At 46.8% G+C, this 21,572-nt stretch overlaps 1 protein-coding gene across 2 annotated transcripts; it reads right to left on the bottom strand.

The window, feature by feature from the left end:
* Positions 1 to 248: 248 nt before the first annotated feature.
* Positions 249 to 20,878, bottom strand: LAT2 (linker for activation of T cells family member 2). Of its 2 annotated transcripts, none has more exons than XM_035139439.2 (13): positions 20,791 to 20,878; positions 18,403 to 18,512; positions 16,429 to 16,471; positions 14,193 to 14,236; positions 13,165 to 13,213; positions 12,642 to 12,679; positions 11,230 to 11,268; positions 10,558 to 10,588; positions 9,229 to 9,287; positions 8,318 to 8,374; positions 5,108 to 5,176; positions 3,705 to 3,753; positions 249 to 676 (listed from the first exon to the last, which is right to left on the bottom strand). In XM_035139439.2, exons 2-13 carry the CDS (start codon positions 18,488 to 18,490, stop codon positions 664 to 666), a joined length of 579 nt encoding a protein of 192 aa, XP_034995330.2. In that variant the 5' UTR covers positions 18,491 to 18,512; positions 20,791 to 20,878; the 3' UTR covers positions 249 to 663. The 2 variants fall into 2 exon arrangements, with proteins under 2 accessions (XP_034995330.2, XP_034995328.2); XM_035139437.2 differs by having other exon boundaries at positions 3,705 to 3,756.
* Between the last annotated feature and the right edge of the window lie 694 nt (positions 20,879 to 21,572).

The following is a 21,572-nucleotide window of genomic DNA, read 5'->3' on the forward strand; positions in this document are numbered from 1 at the left end:
CATAGTGATAGGCGCAGTAGCAATGCCGGCTGCGGCAGGAGGAGGAGGAAAAAATAAGACATCACTTGAAAATAAGCCATAGTGTGTTTTTTTGAGGAAAAAATAAATATAAGACATGTCTTATAATATGAGAAACACGGTAGGTGTTTGATGGCAGAAGGGCAATAATTTTGCTCCCAGTTATTCAACCATTGCAGCGCCCACATCATAAGGCTCCCCCACTCTGGGGCTTTCAAAATTGTACTGCTCTGGAGTAACCTCAACTTCCCAGATTATGTTGGGACACATTCCCCCCCCCACCCCCACCAGCAGAACTGTTAAATCTCTTGTGAATGATACACGGGGGTCGATTGCTTCTTTTATTTTCTAAACTGCTTAGAATACAATAGACTTCGCTCTGGCTAACAGACAGAACCAATAAAGCAAGAAAATGAAATGTAGATTGCCATTTGCTCGTACTTCATTTATGAACAATCTCTCTCCCTCTCTCTCTCTCTCTCAACACACACAAACACTTTCCAGTTGACTCTTTTTGGAGAGTGGCCCGCCCTGGTGAGGCGCACATCACTGCATTTGCTTGAAGTTGAACTGCAAGGTAGGAACTAGCTGCAAGGTTCCCTGGACTGTAGAATGAACAACTGCGGAAGCTCTTTTCGCCAGCTCTTAGGCAGGAAACCTAAAGGGAAGAGGGTGGTTAGATAAGGTCTCTTTATAACCTCAGTGAGTTGTAGGGGATCTTTAAATCGAATCCCCCATTTGATGCATCCCGATAGATGGCCATCCAGCATGTGCTTCAAGACATCATCCCTTCTGGGTCATTTTATTCCATTGTTGAACTTTCCTTGCAGTCAAGATGCTGCTTCTGTTGCAAGAGACCCACCCCACTCATTCTCCCTGTGGGCAACTTAAGCAAATTTGATCTAGTCCTGCCCTCTGGGGCAGCAGCAGAGACCAAGCTTCACCGATACGGAAACCATTCAGATATTGCAACTTGGCAATCATCCTCGCTCAACATTCTTCAGGCAATTCCTCCGACCTTTCCTGATCAGACTTCCCCCCTCCCCGTTGCCCTGTCCTGAACCTGTTGTAATTTATCTGTACTCTCAAAAGTAAAGGTAAAGGGGCCCCTGACCATCAGGTCCAGTCGTGTCCGCCTCTGGGGTTGCAGTGCTCATCTCGCTCTATAGGCCGAGGGAGCTGGCGTTTGTCTGCAGACAGCTTCCGGGTCATGTGGCCAGCATGACAAAGCTGCTGGTGGTGAACCAGAGCAGTGCACGGAAACGCCGTTTACCTTCCCGCCGGAGCGGTCCCTATTTATCTACTTGCACTTTGATGTGCTTTCGAACTGCTAGGTGGGCAGGAGCTGGGACCGAGCAACGGGAGCTCACCCCATTGCAGGGATTCGAACCGCCGACCTTCTGATCAGCAAGCCCTAGGCTCTGTGGTTTAACCCACAGCGCCACCTGGGTCCCTGTACTCTCAAACGTGTGGGGCCCCAAACAGGACACAGTGCTCCAGAAGAGGTCTTCCTAGTGCAGAACGAAGTAAGATTATTACCTATTCTGACTTGGAAACCATGGCTGTAGGAACTCAAAAACGGCACTAGCTTTCCTCACCGCCACATGGTTCTACTTGCAGACAACTGCAATCCTGAGATCTTGCTTGACATGTTATCGTCTCCATCCCTTCCAAATTCTATGCATCTGGATTTGACCGGTTGTATGGGGCCCAATCAACAGTGTATGACCACCCCCAGGTTTTCCTAGGTTTGAGGCTTTTCCCATTGCATTTCTCCCTTTTGGGTCTCCCCACCCCAAAACGAGGCAGGCTGTGAAAGAACTGGACTAAAGGATTGGCTCAGGGCTCTAAAAAAAAGTTTGAGAAGAAGAGGGTGAGAAACTCAGTTGCTCCAGCCTAGTCTTGTCTACTCAGAGTTGGGCAACCTTTTAAGAGCTGAAGACCTCATTCACTTGGAGGAAAGTGGTATGGGGCCACCAACCTATGGCGGTGAGTCAAAGCAGAAAAGTGGGTGGGATGCTCCTTTTCTCTCTCTCCCTTATTCGACCATCACTGTAAGGGGGAGGGATTATAGAGAACCCTCCCCCCTCATCAGAAGCAGCCCGTCTCCAAGCAGTCATGAGAGTGAGGGGTCTGAAGGGTTGAGTCAGGAGACGGAGAGGGAGTGCCAGGGCTCTGGCAACATCAAAGAGCCCCTGCTCCATAGGCAGGAAGAGAGGGAGGCGGAAAGAGTAGACAGGAATAGGTCAGACAGAAGACCCGTCCCTCCGATGCCGGAATTGAGAAGGAGGAGGAAAGGGAGGCGCTTCTCAGTTCCGAGGCTTTTATGCTGGTCCCGAACGCGGAAGGAATTAGTGCAGGAATCTGACTCGAGCGGGTAGACATGAAATGAGCAATCCGTTACACTGTAAATAATGTGCACCAATAAATACGTCTGAAAGACAAGCATGTGGAAGGTTGTTACTCAATAGTAGTCGCATCAAACCCTGACAATTACCCATTCATTGTTTTCCATTTTCTTTTGTGGAACATTGGGGGGGGGGGTATCAAAGGAGATGGAGGGTCACTAGTAGCTGCAGATTGCCAACCTGTGGTCTACTCTGACAGCAGAACAGAAAGGGGAAGAGCCGTGGCTCAGTGGTAAAGCAGCTGCTTTTGATGCTAAAGGTCACAGGTTCACTTCCCAGTGGCATCTCCAGGTGGGAGAAACCCTGAACCACTGCTAGCTGGGGTAGTTTATGGAGCTAGTCAGCCCACTTGGTATATATGGCAGCTCTCCCGACATCTGAGCTGAAGGTCTTTCCTCGGTCCTGTATACCTGAAGGAGCGTCTCCACCCCCATCATTCAGCCCGGACAATGAGATCCAGCGCCAAGGGTCTTCTGGCGGTTCCCTCACTGCGAGAAGTGAGGTTACAGAGAGCCAGGCAGAGGGCCATCTTGGTAGTGGCACCCGCTCTGTGGAACGCCCTCCCATCAGATATCAAGGAAATAAACTACTACCTGACTTTTAGAAGACATCTGAAGGTTTAGGGAAGTTTTAATTTTAATGCTGTGTTGTGTTTTTAATATTTGACTGGGAGCCGCCCAGAGTAGCTGGGGTATAAATAATAATAATAATAATAATCCTAATCTTGCTGTCAGCAGTCCAGTTCACTCATGAAAGAGATATGAGGTGACAGAAAGAACTGGACCACTTCAGACTGTAGGGCATGGATAGCATTTTTTTAATGCTCACACTAACAAAAAAGAACCCCACCCCACCCCGCAACTAAAAAGTCAGCACAGCAGGCAAAGGACAGGGCTTGAAGCTTTGTCCTTGGTGTGCTGGATTTCTAACTGCAAGGAGTGCCCTTGCCACTCTCTATATTAGGCAGGTTTTGCATCGGGGACCTTAGGGGTATAACCACATGCTCTTAACACTGAACCATGGAACAAATTGAGCTGAGGGAGAAGCCACAGAAAGTTCTCAAGCAGACAATGACTGCGTGCAAACTTCCTCTCCATATGTTTTGGACTGCAGCTCCCACTAGCCTGAGGCCACATGTGCTGGTTGGGGCTGATGAAAGCCATAGTTTAAAACATCTGGAGGGAGCAGCTCGTGGAAGCTTGCTTTACACTCATCTGCCAGAGGCAGGGAGAAAAAGGCAGACACACACACACACACACACACACACACACAAATTACCTGCAGTTTGGATTTGAATTGATGTAATCTGGTTCATCGTCGTCAGAGTCTTCTGGTTTGAGAAAAACATTCCAGGTTGGTCCAAGACATTTTTGATGTAAAAATTTCTGCATGTCTCCCTCCCAATCATGCACTAATTAGCTTGGGGCATGATCTACCACTTCATTCTGCTAAAGTAAAAGGGTCTTAGGCAGTTCGTCGTGCTCATCCTAGGAGAACTTCCCAGACATTTGAGTCCTATAGATCAGTGTTTCCCAACCAGTGTGCCTCCAGATGTTTTGGGACTACAACTCCCATCATCCCTAGCTAGCAAGACCAGTGGTCAGGAATGATGGGAGTTGTAGTCCCAAAACATCTGGAGGCACACTGGTTGGGAAACACTGCTATAGATGCAATAGCTGACTTCAACCATCAAGCTAAGCCATAGTGCAGTACAATGCAAAGAAGCCACAGTGAGCTTCCTCCTAAAGGTAAAGGGACCCTGGACAGTTAAGTTCAGTCGCGAACAACTCCGGGGTTGTGGCGCTCATCTCGCTTTACAGGCTGAGGGAGCCCGCGTTTGTTCGCTCCGCAGACAGTTTTTCTGGGCCATGTGGCCAGCATGACTAAGCCGCTTCTGGCGCAACAGAACACTGACACCAGAGCAGCGCACAGAAACGCCGTTTACCTTCCTGCCAGAGTGGTATCTATTTATCTACTTGCACTTTGACATGCTTTTGAACTGCTAGGTTGGCTAGGATCAAGCAACGGGAGCTCACCCCGTCGCGGGGATTTGAACCGCCGACCTTTTGATCGGCAAGCCCTAGGCTCTGTGGTTTAGACCACAGCGCCACCTGCATCCTTTAGCTTCCTCTTACAACACAGCAATGAGAAGGAATTCAGAAACTTTTAATTAACCCCAACTTGCCATGTTGGCCAGATCCGAAATGAGGGCTAACTACACTAACAAAAGTGGCTTAGATGAGCCAGCTTTGGCTTGTTTGAAACAAACAATAAATGCTAACCATGGTTGGGTCTAGACGACATAAAACCATGGTTAACCCAAAGTGGAAGCTTCTGAACTCCTTGCAGTTGTGTGGAAGGAAGAGAGAAGGGGCATCGCCAAGGACTCAGGGCACAGACACACGTTTGCCTAAAATTTGCATGTGCTAATTTATATGCACAGATGCAAATTTAGTTCATCTTTCGGAAGGGAAAAAACAAAACTCTGGCTTTTGCTATCAGGGCTTACTTTTACGGGCTGGTACATCAATACAATCCATTCCACAGGAAATGCTTTATGCGCAGAGCAGATAGCTCAAGAAAGTTAGCCAAGTCACACATGACATGCATCATATACTCAAATAATTAAGATTGTAGATGATTTCTAAGATTTCTCAGAGAATTTGCAGCCCATAGGTCACCTGCGATCTGCGAGCGCTTCCATATCTGTATCGTCGTACTGTTTTCATAGACATCCACATCTGCCAAGACTACAGAAAGGAAAGAGAATCCAGTCAGGGGAGGGAGCTAACATTATTTGATTATTATTACTACATAAAATGTCTCGAAGCAACTTACAGTTGTAAAAAGAAACAAGCAAAGAAACAAGCAAACAACTGCAAGGACTTAAAATCTCTCTATATAAATGTAAAAATGGTGAAACTGTGGGCTCCACTTTTCTCGGTAACCGCTTGACCGATCGCCCTGAAATTTGGACACAATGATCCATGCCACTTCCCGAGTGTTTGCAGAACCTCGGATGCCTCACATCTCAAACCTGCGCAGGTACAAACCTGCTTTTCCACAAACTAAAACAGCGCCCTCAAGTGGCATTATTCCCTCAGCTCCTCCTCCTCCTACACCCCTCCCCTCCCCATGGAGTCTACGCCACACCCACAAACCCCGCCTCCAAACTTCCTAACTTCAAATACCTCATGGTTCAGGACAGGATAACCCCAATCACAGGGATGACCTGGGGGGTGGAGGGAAGAGGGGACGGGATAACTAATAGATCGGAACAGGGTGGGGCGATTCACAGGGATACCCCTGTTTAAACATAACACCTGTAAAACAGGGGGACTCTGAGGCTCAGGGGGATCTGGAGGGGGGCTATTACCCTCCATTTCACAGACTAAGGCACAGCAATGCATGCAGGGCCAGCTAGTGTCAAATAATATGAAGATTGCTGGCTGAGCAAATCTCATCCAGGTCCTATGGGTAACCGGTTAGGCACCTAGGATTCTGGGGGAAAGAAGCAACGGCTGCTCTGAAACAATTCCATGGTTTGTTACTTCCAAACTCCTTTTCTCTCTACCCCATCATAGTCTCCCCTGTATTCAGTGGCTCTGAGTGCCATTCCTTACGTAGCCAAAATGGAACCACCCACATTCTGGAGGGAAGCCTCAGCAGGCTTGGCCCCATGGAAACCCAAAGAGCAGCCCATTGAGGGCGGAGCATGCTCAGTGGCCCGCATCCCCCACCCTATCCAGCGCTAGCTGATTGTTGAAGGGGTGCGTGTGTAAAACTGGGAGAGGAAGGAGAATGGAGTGTGTGCCAGTGGGCATGGCCATGTGGCTGGCTCGCAACACTCGACAGGAGCACTCTGCGCACCCTCGTTTTGTGCAGGTCCCAAAATATTGATGACAAACTATAATCATTATTAACAATAGATAGATGATAGATAGATAGATAGATAGATAGATAGATAGATAGATAGAGATAGATACTTTATTGTCATTGTACATAGTACAACGAAATTGAATGTCATACCATAAAAAAATCACAGCCACACACACATGCATACACACTAGGGTGATTACTTTTTCATTATTTTTTTCTCAAAAATTATTTCCTGTAGCACAAATGGATGGACTTTTGCCTATTAATGACTAAAATGAGGTATATTCCATTGAAATATTTAAAAAGGTCACGCACAAACCGTTTTTAGTTTTTTTTGTATGCTGTTTTACCATTTCATAAAATTGTATTAACAATTCTATATATATTTCGTATCAAATTTGGACACAACGCCACATTCCACAATGGGGAGTGTTCTTAGCAACATAGGGTATACAAATGTCACACCTGCGCAAGGTAAAAGCCCCTTTTCGGGACCTCAAAACTCAGCCAGCAGACCCTGCCGGACATGCTGAGAAAAGAACCTACAGGAGAGGTAGCAAAACATCGTCCTCTAGAGGCGTCTATACTCTTACTGCAGCTAAAAAAAGTTTCCTTGTGTGTTTGAGGACCCTATATAATGTTGTATATATGTGACTCTAAAGCTTGGGTTCAATTTTATATCTGCTTACAGTGACTTCAAAAATGGTCAAAAAACTGATAAATAAAAATTTTAAAATCATTTTGTGTGTGAGGTTTTTTTTTATCAAATCTCTTTGAAAGTAATACTATAAGACGTGTCTTATAATATGAGAAACACGGTATTTTATCTAATCTTTAATGAAAGCTCATCAAATTATGATACAGGGATATGAGGTTGTAAAAAAGTCATCACCCTAATACACACCCACCACAACTCCCCAATATCATATTATTTAGTTACAACATTTAAGATGGTTACAGCTCTTGGAGAGAAACTGTTTTTTATTCTATTTGTTCTTGATTTAATTGTTCTGTATCTCTTGCCCGAAGGCAATGGTGCAAAAAGACTAGATCCAGGATGAGATGAATCTTGTAAAATATTATTTGCTTTTTTAAGGCAACAGGAATTGTATAGTTCTTCCAGAGATGGGAGAGGATGACCGATAATCTTTCGGGCTGTGGTTATGACCTTCTGGAGCACTTTCCTATCCAGGACTGTGCAGCTGGAAAACCAAGCACAGATACAGTATGCAAGAAGGACGCCAGGAGTCTCTCACTCAGCTTGTTCTTTTGTAAAAGTCTGAGGAAATATTTTCTCCGCTGGGTCTTCTTTGCCAGAGCAGTGGTACCGGTATTTGCGCTCCGGGTCATACTCTGCTCGATGGTAACACCCAAGAATGTAAATACGGCCACCCTCTCCACCCGGTCCCCGCCAATATACAGGGGCTGAACGTCCGCCTTTTTCTACCTGTAGTCCACCAGGCCCGTCCTAGCCATAGAGGCTAGTGGCGCAGAGAACCACGGCGCCAGGTGCTGGCGGGCGTTGGAAGGGCGCCAAGTGAGCGCAGGGTTCCAGCGATCTGGCCAGGACTGCGCTCCTTCTCCGAGGACTCTGCGCTGGGCCTCCTTCTCATTTCTCCAGCGCTGGGTTCCGCTCAGTCGAGCTTCGCCACCAGCGCGTGCACAGCGCCCAAGCAGCTCTTGCTGGTCCCGCGGTGTGTGCGCTGGTGGCGAAGCTTGACTGAGTGGAACCCAGCGCTGGGAAAACGAGAAGGAGGCGCAGCGCGGAGTCCTCAGAGGTGGCCTCCCGCTGCTGCCGCGGTCTGCTTTGCACTCCCGGGCCCTTGGAGAGGCTCTGGAGGGGGGCGCTGGAGGGACCTTAGCGCCAGGGCGCTGGATGGGCTTAAAACGGCCCTGTAGTCCACCACCAGTTCCTTGGTCTTGGCACTATAAAGGACCAGATTATTATCTCCACACCAAACATAGACCCGCTCCACTTCGTCCCGATTTACACCCTAGTAAACAGAATTTACCAAGCCCGCTGCTTCTTGATGGGCCAGCCACGTTGTGATAAGAGTGGATATCGTCATCTGAAAGAGGAAATATTTGAGAATCAACATGACATAATAAAGAAGCTCAGCATCAATTAGGTGCTTGGCTGAATGCATATAGGAGGAGGAGGAATGTGATTGTCTTGTCATATTATTATTACGGTATTATTATTATTATTATTATTATTATTATTATTAATTTAGATGAATGTAACTTTATTATAATATTTCTTGTACAATCCTATGAACACACACATGATTACTCCTACATCATTAAACATTTGTTGCATTTTCAGCATATTTTATTTCTTCTTTCCTTCTTTCATTATTGATGGTATTAAATCAAATATACATAAATCAAAATTACTCAAATATCGTTAATCATAAATCAGACCTAGCAAATTAAATTAAAAATATAGACTTCCCGTCACCTCCCGGAGTGCACCTCATCTATATTGATAATGTACATACTTTCCTCTTCGTCTTCTTGCTATCTCTTTTGTACGTCACGTATCCAATCATACCAACATGTCTTATTAGTTATGAGTTTACGTTATAAGCCAGTCATTGCAAGGCTACCATGGAAATTACATGGTTGTTATTATTTTCTTGCATATATCTTTTAAACATATCCCACTTTTTCACAAACGCCTGCTTAGTATTTCCCCTTAGATTATCTGTTAATTGAGCCAATTCCACAAAATCTAACCATTTGTTTGGTCACTCTTTTACTGTTGGGGTTTTATCCCCTTTCCAGTTTGCAGCCGGAGGAGGAATGTGATCGTGTCCCCCTGCCCCAACCCCCTGGGTGCACTGAGCATGTTATCTCAAGGACCCTCCACACATCCAAACTGCACATCTTTCATCTGTGTATTCTTGTCTTGTCCACTTACCACTAGATTGCCTTAAGAAACTCCCACAGTTGTAATAAATATCTGCCGCAATTGGTTTGCTAGAAGAGGGAAGACGAGGGAGGGGGGCAGGAAATCATTAAGGAGCCAGAGAGAATAATTTCCACCCAGAGCTCAATATTTTGGCTACCGGAAAGGCACTGTGACTTGCCAGGGAGCATTTGCTACACTGCTTCGACATTTATTTATCAATGACACGTCCTCCATATGAAATACCACAAACAGACTAAAAACAACACAGTATTACAATAATAGATACCCTGTTTCTCATATTTTAAGACATACCCATAAAATAAGCCATAGCAGGATTTTTAAGCATTCAAGGAATATAAGCCATACCCCGAAAATAAGACATAGTGATAGGCGCAGCAGCAATGCCGGCCGCAGCAGCAGGAGGAGGAAAAAAATAAGACATCCCTTGAAAATAAGCCATAGTGTGTTTTTTTGAGGAAAAAATAAATATAAGATGTGTCTTATAATATGAGAAACACGGTAACAGTTTGCTAAATATTCATGTAGGCAGCTTAGGGGCTAGTTTTGGGTATGAAGCTACTGGATATTTTTACCAGAGCTTTATTCTCCCTTCAATATGGATGTACATTAAAGGAACTGCTAATTTGGGTCGATTTGTGTGTGTTTTTTTTAACGTTACGTTGTTGTGACATTATACTTTTCATTGTGTACCCTTACGGTACTACTGAATTTAGACTGTGAGCCATAGAATCATCAACGTGGAAGCGTTAGAAGGGATCTCTGAGGATCAACTAGTCCATGCGTAGGCAAACTAAGGCCCAGGGGCAGGATCCGACCCAATCGCCTGCTAAATCCGGCCCGCAGACCGTCCGGGAATTAGCATGTTTTTACATGAGTAGAATGTGTCCTTTTATTTAAAATGCATCTCTGGGTTATTTGTGGGGCATAGGAATGAATTCATTCCCCCTCTCCCACAAAATATAGTCCGGCCTCCCCACATGGTCTGAGGGACAGTGGACCAGCCCCCTGCTGAAAAAGTTTGCTGAACCCTGATCTAGTCCAACCCCCTGCAATGCAGGAATATGCATTTGTCCCATATGGGGATCGAACCTGCAACCTTGGCATTATCAGCACCACACTCTAACCAACTGAGCTACATCGAGCACAGAGGCATTTGTGGAATTTATTATGAGAAGGTATTGGTCATGTCCAAGATTTCACGTAGCCCATGTAGGGGGGAAAACGGAGTCCGCTGTACCTAAGAGATCAGGAGAGTTTCAAAATAAGCAAAACACCCTCCCCTCCTGCCCCCAAAGCCTACTGCAATCCCGGACTTACACATATGCAGGATCTTGCTCTATTTGCAGCACTGAAAGTACAATTGAGTGGCCGTTAGTTCGAAGGTCATGCACATCATCGGGATAAAATTCAGAAGACTGTGCTGAGTTTTCCTCTCCAAAGCCCAGTAGTGCTGGGACCAAAGTATATGGCAGAGAATGGAGAGACGAGTTAATCAAACAAGCCCTCGCACACAGGGTGAGGAAACAAGATGGGCTTGCTCTCGGCAAGGGAGAGGGGACAGGACAGGGCGGTGAGGGAGCTGGGGAAATGCTTCTCTTGCGCACATGGATTCTGCTTCCGGAGGATCCTGGCTCATTCTCCCATGTTCAGTGCAGGAGCTGGAGGGGGGGAAACGGAACACTCTCGGATGAAATCAGAAGCTGGGGTGGCTTCTGTAATCCTGTGCATGTTCAGGGAAAATAGGGATACTTGACGGGTATGGTGTTGTTGACTCATGAAACAGCAGGGCTCAATTTATGGGGAAAGAGATGCCCTTCATGGGTATTCCACACCCCAGTTTTGGAGAAATCCTGGCCTCTTGTAGTCTCTTGGAAACAGTGGCCAAAGGGAGCTGGATCCCCTATAGCCCTCTGAGCACGAGCACCAGTCAGTGCTCAAATCACAGCATCTGTTTCCTTTACCTGTGATACACTGAAGTAGCACACTTACCTTTTTCAATATTTTGATACCTGGGCTCAGGGCAGGCTTCTGAAAAGAAAAAACCATGACTGGGTATGATGAAGTTCTGCCTGTTTCAGCCTGTGTTTGGCATGTGTTCATTCATACAGTAATTCCATCTTGCCCCATTTCAACATTTATTTTTAAATCTACGTGATATGAATACTGTTTAAACACACATTTCTCTGGCACAACATATTGACAAATGTATTTTATGCGAATGCATGTATTTGTCAACATTTTGTTTATCCTAAAATACGCCTTTGAGATCCACTTGGGTAAAGAAAAAGAAGGCAAAATATGGGAAGTGCAAAGTCTTAAGAATGGGTCCATTCAATTCTGAATATTAATCCCCCAAATCAGTGAGATTTTTAATATTCTGTTGGGAGTCGCCTAGAGTGGCTGGGAAAACCCAGCCAGATGGGTGGGGTATAAATAATATATTGTTGTTACTAATTCTTATTATTAATTATTATTATTATTATTATTATTATTATTATTTGGAGAGCCACAAGCTCACTGCCCCTGCAGCTTTGCTTCAGGCAACATTCAAGGTCTATGATGAATATTCCTGAACATAATCCTCAATTTTGATGTATATTCTGTACTGCTTTGCAATGCAAACCACTGCTTGCTTCCAGAGGTAAAGGTAAAGGTAAAGGGACCCCTGACCATTAGGTCCAGTCGTGACCGACTCTGGGGTTGCGCGCTCATCTCGCATTATTGGCCAAGGGAGCTGGTGTACAGCTTCCAGGTCATGTGGCCAGCATGACTAAGCCGCAAGCGGAAACGCCGTTTACCTTCCCGCTGGAGCGGTACCTATTTATCTACTTGCACTTTGATGTGCTTTCGAACTGCTAGGTTGGCAGGAGCTGGGACCGAGCAACGGGAGCTCACCCCGTCGCAGGGATTCGAACCACCGACCTTCTGATCAGCAAGCCCTAGGCTCTGTGGTTTAACCCACAGCGCCACCTGCGTCCCTGCTTCCAGAGGTAGTATTCCCCAATACTACTACCCTCAGTATCTTAGCTGAGTTGCGTACATGCTTGTTTTCAAGTGATGTGGATGCTGGTTTCAGCCACTCCCGTGACTTCTCTATACCGTTTAACCAGTTTATCCTCCTCACGCTTTGCGAACCACAGTTCCCAGGATCCTTTGGGGGAAGCCATGCCTGTTTAAAGTGGCACGATGCTGCTTTAAATGTGTGGTGCAGAGGTTGCCAAAATGGGCTTTTCATGTGGCCTGTTTCACAGAAATACACCAGCATCATGGAGACGACGCTATCGGACTTACACGCTTTAAAATCCCATCAACTCCAGCCAGAGAATATTGAAGCCTATGCTTGAGTTTAGTCTGGCTCATAGGGCTTATTCCGGTCATGTTAAATGATTAAAAATACTTACGAAGGGGACTTGCAAGGGCGGGATGTTTGCTTCTTTTGCTAAAATATAGAGGGACATATTTAGAAACAGTGCAAGACTACGAGAAAGCAAGGAAGGCTTGGATTGTGGCGTGCCCAAGCCTTCCCAATGGCTTAGACTGGGTTTTTGGCTAGGGAGATGGTAAGTGGCCACGGGAACTATTCAGCAGTGGTACCTGGTTTCCAAATGTGGAGGGAGGGGAGAGAGAGAACCATACAGTCATAACTCGGTTTAAGTACGCCTCGGTTTGAGTACTTTCAGTTTAAGTACTCCGTGGACCCATCTGGAACGGATTAATCCACTTTCCATTACTTTCAATGGGAAAGTTCGCTTCAGGTTAAGTATGCTTCAGGTTAAGTACGGACCTCCGGAACCAATTGTGTTTGTAAACCGAGCTACCACTGTATTCAAAACCCTAAGCGCCCACTCAGGTAAAAATGAAATAAATGCATCAGGCTGACAGAGCCCCATCTCTTTCAGAGGCTGCCAAAGCAGCCCGACCTACCTTTGTCCTGGCAAGTCACACGGGATTTTTGGACAGTCATGTCTCGACACTGAAAACAGACAGGAGAGACAGAGACAGCAAGTAGTTAGTCACGCCTTTGGAGGGGAAAGGTTCAAAGGCTACTAACCCCATCAATGCAGAAATGCCGTTTCTGCTACCGCCAAAAAGGTGATGTCTGGGATTGGTTGGATGCACAGGGATGGTGAAAGGAACCAGCTGGGGAATCCCCAGGGGAAGAAGGCTCAGAGCCCGGGGAGTGGTGGTGGTGGGGGGGCATGGGAGAAGAGGGAGAAGACTGGGAAGAGGAGGTGTCAGAAGCTGAAGAGGTAACAGGGCTTAGTGAGCGGGGAGAGGCTGTGGCAGAGGGAAGTCCAGAATCAGAGGCAGAATCAGAGATGGGGCAGAGATGAGTCAGGTTGGTGGAGAATCACAGGTGTCTCCCCCTCCTGCTGTGACCAGCTCCCTTCCCCCCTTGTATCCCAGAACCAGAAGAGGCATGAAAAGGGCGGAGGAGAGGTTGGCTGCACGCAGGCACAGTCTCCAAATGCTTGGAACAAATCCTGGAGAGTTGAGGAGCTTGTTGCAGCAGGAGATAGAGAAACTCATGACTCTTCACCAGCTCGACTCATCACCGCTTCTCGGCCTCTCTCCTTCCACTCTCCTGCTTCAGCTTCTGATTCTGATTTTCCACCACAGACAGAGAAGTGTAGACAACCACCCAATGGTAAACTCTCTAATCCCGGGCTAAGATGGCTAACTGCATCATCCTTCAAAACAGAACATGGTTTCCAAAGACCACATGTAAGGTGCAATGCACAATCACCTATATCGGGCATAGGCAACCTTGGCTCTCCAGATGTTTTGGAACTACAACTCCCACGATCCCTGACCACTGGCCCTGTTAGCTAGGGATCATGGGAGTTGTCGTTCCAAAACATCTGGAGAGCCAAAGTTGCCTATGCCTGACCTATATGGGCCCACTTTGACCACAGCAAACAGCGGGAGTTAACTCAAAAGAACACACTTACTTGAACAGGAGCGGACCGCCTCAAACCTCTGCTGCTCTGCATAACTGAAAAGATATGGGGAGAATCTTTGGTGTTTAGTTTTCAACAATTTGCTGCCGAGAACCGCATCCCCTACATTATGTGCAAAGATGTGGGAGAAATTCAACTTAAAGTTGACAGAATATGCACAACTTGCAGACTTAACATGTAGAATAAGAGAACAAGAATAACGTTTAAAGAAGATTGGAAAACGTTGATTGACTATATGGAAAATAAATGAGTACAGCTGAAAACGCTGGCAGCATCAAGATAAATTCAACAGCGTAAATGATTTTTGATGGACGCAATAATGGAAAACCAATTCGTATAGTTTTTGTAAAATATGCAGGGATATAAGATATGCAAAATGAACCATGGAAAGAGAAGAAGGGAAGTCATTGATATCTTAAGTATGTAAAATGTTTATCTGAAATTGTAAAACAGAAAATTTAATAAAAATCGTATTTTCAAAAAAAGATGCGGGAGAAATTCAGTTCAGTTCATGTTTAAAGGCAAATCTATCAAATTCACACTTTCAGAAAAAATATGATTATTCCTGCATTGCAATTGACCCTTGGGATGCCTTCTCACTCAACAATTTGATGCTTCTATGAGAATTGAAACATAGCCATCCTTTGAAATTCCTACTTATCCAAATTTTGCAAACGCAGTTCTCCCACGAATGTCTACACATGATATTAGGGGAAAATGTGCTTAGCAATTAGTATATTATTGGAAATAACATAAAAATGTGCCACGTTAGGGGAAACTGCTTGCAAAGGCGTATTCGTTAGGAAAAATTCACAAACAAAATGCTGAAGAATTTTCATGAATGTGTTTTAAAGAAAAGAACGCAAATTGCTGCAGAAATCTGGAGAACTGGTTAAGGTTGGAAAAAGGAGAAACCGACAGAACCAGCAGTGGCCAGGGACAAGCCAAAAGTGGGCAGGTCACCCCTTCTCTCTCTGCCACCCCACTCCCCCCCCCATCAATATGAAATTAGGCAGCATGCCACCTATGGCTTTTAAGACACCAGTTTGCCCACCCCAGATCATGCCTGGCCACAGGCTTCCCCATCCCTGAACAAGGGAAAGCAGAGCCGACCCCAGTTATGGAGTAGACTGCTGCAATGCGTCCTCTGTGGGGCTGCCCCTGGAGACTGTTTGAAAACGCCAACTAACGCAGACGTAGAACACTAATGTTGGAACTCAAAGCACATATTGCACCAATTCTGTGCTGTTTACACTGCCTACTGATTCGCTTCCCGGCAGCATTTAAGGCAGTGGTTTGGGGCCCCTCCAAATTGGTGTTTTGCTGCAACATGTCCTTGATGCAATAACAGCACATTAGTTGTGCATTGATATTGGAACTTCCATCATCATCATCATCATTTAATATTTATACCCCGCCACTCTGGGCGGCTTCCAACACACATCAAAATACATTAAAATATCACAGACTAAAAATGCCCCAAACAGGGCTGCCTTAAGGTATTTTCTAAATGTCAGGTAGTTGTTTATCTCTCTGGCCTCTGATGGGAGGGCGTTCCACAGGGCGGGTGCCACTACCGAGAAGGCCCTCTGCCTGGTTCCCTGTAGCTTTGCTTCTCGCAGTGGTGAGGGAACCGCCAGAAGGCCCTTGGCGCTGGATCTCAGTGTCTGGGCAGAATGATGGGGGTGGAGACGCTCCTTCAGGTATACAGGACCGAGGCTGTTTAGGGCTTTAAAGGTCAGCACCAACACTTTGAATTGTGCTCGGAAACGTACTGGGAGCCAACGTAGGTCTTTCAGGACCGGCGTTATATGGTCTCAGCGGCCGCCCCCAGTCACCAGTCTAGCTGCCGTATTCTGGATTAATTGCAGTTTCCAGGTCACCTTCAAAGGTAGCCCCACGTAGAGCGCATTGCAGTAGTCCAAGCAGGAGATAAGCAGAACATGCGCTACTCTGGTGAGACAGTCCGCGCATGTTGGAGGGGGGGGGGGAACACTACACAAATTCGGAATGGATGGCACCTTGTATGCCTCCTTCTGGCAACTCCTGCAGGCAAGCTGGTGCCGAACGTATTGCTCTGCTTTCCTTTGGACCACATCAGCGAGTCCGGGGGGTGGGGGTGGGTCTTGGCATTTGGGCAGCCCACGACCCCCATACACACTGCCCAGGCTTATGCCCCAGAGAGAAATAAGAGAATCAAGACATGCAATGGTGACCAGCTACTTACTGATTCCTCTGACTGTCCAGGCCTGTCTGCTCCTGTCTCCCTCCTACAAGGAGGAGAGAGAGAAAAACACAAACATTTGCGAGCTAAAATTATACAAAAGATGGGAGTGGGGGAAACTAACATAGCATAATCGAGAACAAAAAGAGAAGTTGAAAAGGGGGAAATCAGGGTCATTCTAAGGTTGTGTGTGGTAGGTGCATTTGCAGAGTGTGGTTGGCGGGGCGGTATCATCGCGCCCATTTTACAGATAGGCAAAACTGAGGTTGAGCAACAGTGTGTGCTGTTGCTCAAAACGTTTTGACTTCTGCACCTACCACCAGCTGCCAAAAGAAAGGAGCAGCTGAACAGGGTAGTTGACTCAAAATTCCCATAATGGAAGCCAGGTTTCTAGTGCACTCTACGACTAGAACGCTCTCCTTCCTTCCCTGCTGTCCATCTTGATCTCTGCAGCGATTTTCCAGGAATTCATATACAAAACACATCTTAGAACACTTTGCCAGTTTAAATGCAAAAGGAAATTAATCGGGCTTGTAAAGCTAGCATCATTTAGTGATTTTGTGTCAGTGATGATGACGATTATTTTTTGCAGAGTATGTTAGTAATTTCAAGCTAAAAGGCCGTGTTCAACTGCGGTTTGCATAGACCAGGCCCATTGAAATTAAACCTCCTGAGTTCTACTCTGTGTAAAACTTATTTTAGTATATCTGAAGGAGCGTTTCCACCCCCATTGTTCTGCCCGGACACTGAGGTCCAGCACCGAGGGTCTTCTTGCGGTTCCCTCACTGCAAGAAGCCAAGTTACAGGGAACCAGGCAGAGGGCCTTCTCAGTAGTGGCACCCGCCCTGTGGAACGCCCTCCCACCAGATGTCAAAGAGAACAACAACTACCAGACTTTTAGAAGACATCTGAAGGCAGCCCTGTTTAGGGAAGCTTTTAATGTTTGATGTATTTTAATATTTTGTTGGAAGCCGCCCAGAGTGACTGGGGAAGCCCAGCCAGAAGGGCGGGTATAAATAATAAATTATTATTACAGTGGTACCTCGGTTTAAGTACACAATTGGTTCCGGGAGTCTGTACTTAACCTGAAGCCTACTTAACCTGAAGCGAACTTGCCCATTGAAGTAATGGAAGGTGGATTAATCCATTCCAGACAGGTCCGCAGAGTACTCAACCTGAAGCGTACTTAACCCGAAGTATGAGTGTAATTGGTTCTGGAAGTCCGTACTTAACCTGAAGCGTACTTAACCTGAAGTGAACTTTCCCATTGAAAGTAATGGAAAGTGGATTAATCTGTTCCAGATGGGTCCGCGGAGTACTTAAACTGAAATTACTCGAGCCGAAGTGTACTTAAACCGAGGTATGACCGTATTATAAATTTATTATTTTGTCAACACATATGCTTAAGGGGTCTAATCCTGCACACTATCAGCTTTCCAACTGCACCATTTCCCAGCAATTGTGTCCAACTACTCTCACAGGTGGCGCTGTGGGTTAAACCACAGAGTCTAGGGCTTGCTGATCAGAAGGTCGGCGGTTCAAATCCCTGCAACGGGGTGAGCTCCCATTGCTCGGTCCCAACTCCTGCCCACCTAGCAGTTCGAAAGCACATCAAAGTGCAAGTAGATAAAAAGGGACTGCTCCGGCGGGAAGGTAAACAGCGTTTCCGTGCGCTGCTCTGGTTCGCCAGAAGCAGCTTTGTCATGCTGGCCACATGACCCGGAAGCTGTCTGCGGACAAACGCTGGCTCCCTCGGCCTATAGAGCGAGATGAGCGCCGCAACCCCAGAGTCGGACATGACTGGACCTGATGGTCAGGGGGCACTTTACCCTTTACTCTCACACACAAAAACTTTAACCTTCTCTTTGTGGCCATAGATGAGGCCCGTTTTTCACAATGTGTTGGGGACTTATATGAAGTGGGGGAACCTCCATACACAGATCCAGCTCTATGTTTCAAAGCAAAGCCAAGCCTTACCTGTCCGTTGGCATTTCATGCACATGCTGACCAAGGCTCCTAAGAACATCAAGGAGAAGGCGCCCCAGATCAGCTCCACTTGGCTCATCGCTCGATCTTGCCACAACAACCTTAAAATTGCAAGAGCAAGGTGGGTGGGAAACTCAAAGCACAACACATGTATCTCCACCCCCCCCCACTCCAGCTGCACGGAAACAGGCACGGAAAGACTACCATACCCTCCAACGTTTCTCCGATGAAAATAGGGATGTCCCATGCCATAATTATGGTTTTGTTTTTCTATTTATACCCCACATATATTACTGGTTTGCCCAGCCACTCTGGGAGGCTTCCAACATATATAAAAACGTAATAAAACATTAAACTTCTTTTAAAAAAAACACCCATCTCTATTCAGGATTGCCTTCAGACAAATCGGGGGTCGGATAACTCCAAACCCTCCAACATTTCTCCTATGAAAATAGGGACATTCTAAGGAAAAGTGGGACGTTCTGGGACCAAATCAGAACCCGGGCAGCTTCTCTAAATCAGGGATGTCCCGGGAAAGTAGGGACACTTGGAGGGTCTGGACTATGCCTGTGTGTAACCCTCTGCTCCTCCCACTTCAATCCTCTGCTGGTCCTGGGAGACAGTGCAGGAGGAGGAGGAGGTATAAAAGCCCTTAACTCTCCTCCAGCCTGAGCTCTCCCTCCCTTCTCCTGTCTCTGATGCTTGGGTTCCCCCAAGGAATCCTGGGAGCTGTAGTTTGTTAAAGATACTGGGAATTTTAACACCGTGAAGGGGTAAACGACAGTTCCCAGGATTCTCTGGGGGAAGTCATAAGCTATAAATGTGCATTAAATTATGCTTTCCGTGTAGGGTGTGAATCCACCCTTTGCAATACACATTACTACCTAAAGAGGGAGGTCTTTTACAAAACTTTACACCCCGGAGTCGAACGCTACCCAAATGCATCACATTGCCACCCAGTTTGAACGCCTGTCTGGTGACCTTTGAGTGCTCGGCTTGGATATTTGAAGGGAACAAAGCAACTCACGAGGCCTTGGCTCACCAAGCAAGGAGGAAAAGCTGGGGACTGTTGCTCAGACAACTTCTCCTGCTGCCGTTGGAAAGTCTAGAATCATAGGCCTGGGGTGACCGGAAACATCGAGAGCCAGCCCTCATGGGACACTGATCCCTGGATCCCTCTAGCTCATAGAATCATGGAGTTGCAAGAGATCTGGGTCGTCTAGTCCAACCCCCTGCCATCTCAACATGCGGTCCCCCATCCAATTCGAAACCATACCGGACCCTGCTTCGCTTTGCAAGTGTGCTAGCCGTTTTATGGCTGCATCACTAGGCACTAGTGTCATCTGACTGGCAGCAGCTCTCCGGGATTTCAGGTGGCGGATATTCTCAGGCCTGCCTGGAGATGCCGGGGTCTGCTCTGTCGCTGAGTCCACAGCCAGACAGTCCTTCGCTCACCCCCAATCCTTCATAACTCCACCAGTACAAGAAAAAGCTAAAAGGTTTCAACATGTGAATAAAAAAAAAAGGGGAGAGGCAGTTGCTTTCTCCTGGGGATGTAACCAGTGGCGTGGTTTGCAGACTAAATCAAACATCTCTTCCTCTCTCTCTCCCCTGCTGCTCACCTGGGATTGTTTCCCAATTTACCTGAGCAACGCTACAGTCCTGACATCCACCCACCCCCTTCTTCAGAACCCACCTTTCCAGAGTGACTTTTGCTACAGCTCCTTCACGCCTAAATCAAGCCAGAGTACATGCACCTTAAATAAACCCAGAAGCTGGTGGGAATTGTAGTGCAAAAACGTCCAAGGGTGCCAGGTTGGTGAAGGTCAGCCAATAGTGTCCCAGGAGAGGGAATGGCCTGGTTATTTGACACAAGCCTGAAGAGGAGCCCCCCTGCTAGGGGGGAAGGGTGTGCGCCGTTATGCCGCATCTTTTTGCTGCAATTCCCACCTTGTAACGAATACTCAGCTCGGTGGCGCATTTTTCGATTTTACCCGCCTGTCGCCCTAACGGATAGCCTCACATCTAAGTTCAATTTTCACAGGGAAAGAAGGAGAGAGATTCAAGGATATCGTAGGCTGGCGGTAGAGAGAGAGAGAGACATTCTTGGGATAGTTACAGGTAGGTAGCCATTTTGGTCTGCCCTAGTCGAAACAAAATTTTAAAGAATTCCTTCCAGTAGTATCTGAAGAAGTGTGCGTGCACGCGAAAGCTCACACCCATGACCAACTTAGTTGGTCTCTAGGTGCTACCGGAAGTATTTTTTAAATTCTTCTTCTTCTTGGGATAGAAGGAGAGAGCAAGGGTGAGAAGACAGAAGTGAAATGTATGGAATTGAAGGAGGTGAAAAGGTGAGAAGGCACCTGAAGGCAGCCCTACCTTCAGGCTCCAAGCTGTTCTCAGGAGCTGCAACTGATCCTTTCCCCTCCGGCCATCTCCCCTCGCTCGCTCATCTCTGCAGAAAGAGGAGACCTCAATGTGGTCACTCGCTCACAGAGACGGTGAGCAGACCTCTCGCTTCCTGTTCCCCTACGTGAGTCACTAAACCCGGCATCCGGCAGCCAGGCTCGGACGCGGCCCTCTCATCAAACCACAAGACCAAAAACAGAGTCGCGGGCTGGGACGCCTGCGCATCGCATCCAGGTCAACCGCTCAGCCAAACCTGGGAAAAGGCTGACTTAGAATCATAGAATCATAGAGTTGGAAGAGACCACAAGGGTCATCCAGTCCAACCCCCTGCCAAGCAGGAAACACCATCAAAGCATTCTTGACAGATGGCTGTCAAGCCTCTGCTTAAAGACCTCCAAAGAAGGAGACTCCACCACACTCCTTGGTAGCGAATTCCACTGCCGAACAGCTCTTACTGTCAGGAAGTTCTTCCTAATGTTTAGGTGGAATCTTCTTTATTGAAGTTTGAATCCATTGCTCCGTGTCTGCTTCTCTGGAGCAGCAGAAAACAATCTTTCTCCCTCCTCCATATGACATCCTTTCATATATTTGAACATGGCTATCATATCACCCCTTAACCTTCTCTTCTCCAGGCTAAACATACCCAGCTCCCTAAGCCGTTCCTCATAAGGCATCGTTTCCAGGCCTTTGGCCGTTTTGGTTGCCCTCTTCTGGACACGTTCCAGCTTGTCAGTATCCTTCGTGAACTGTGG

Source organism: Zootoca vivipara, chromosome 15, assembly GCF_963506605.1.
Source record: "Zootoca vivipara chromosome 15, rZooViv1.1, whole genome shotgun sequence".
In the NCBI taxonomy this organism is placed as follows: domain Eukaryota; kingdom Metazoa; phylum Chordata; class Lepidosauria; order Squamata; family Lacertidae; genus Zootoca; species Zootoca vivipara.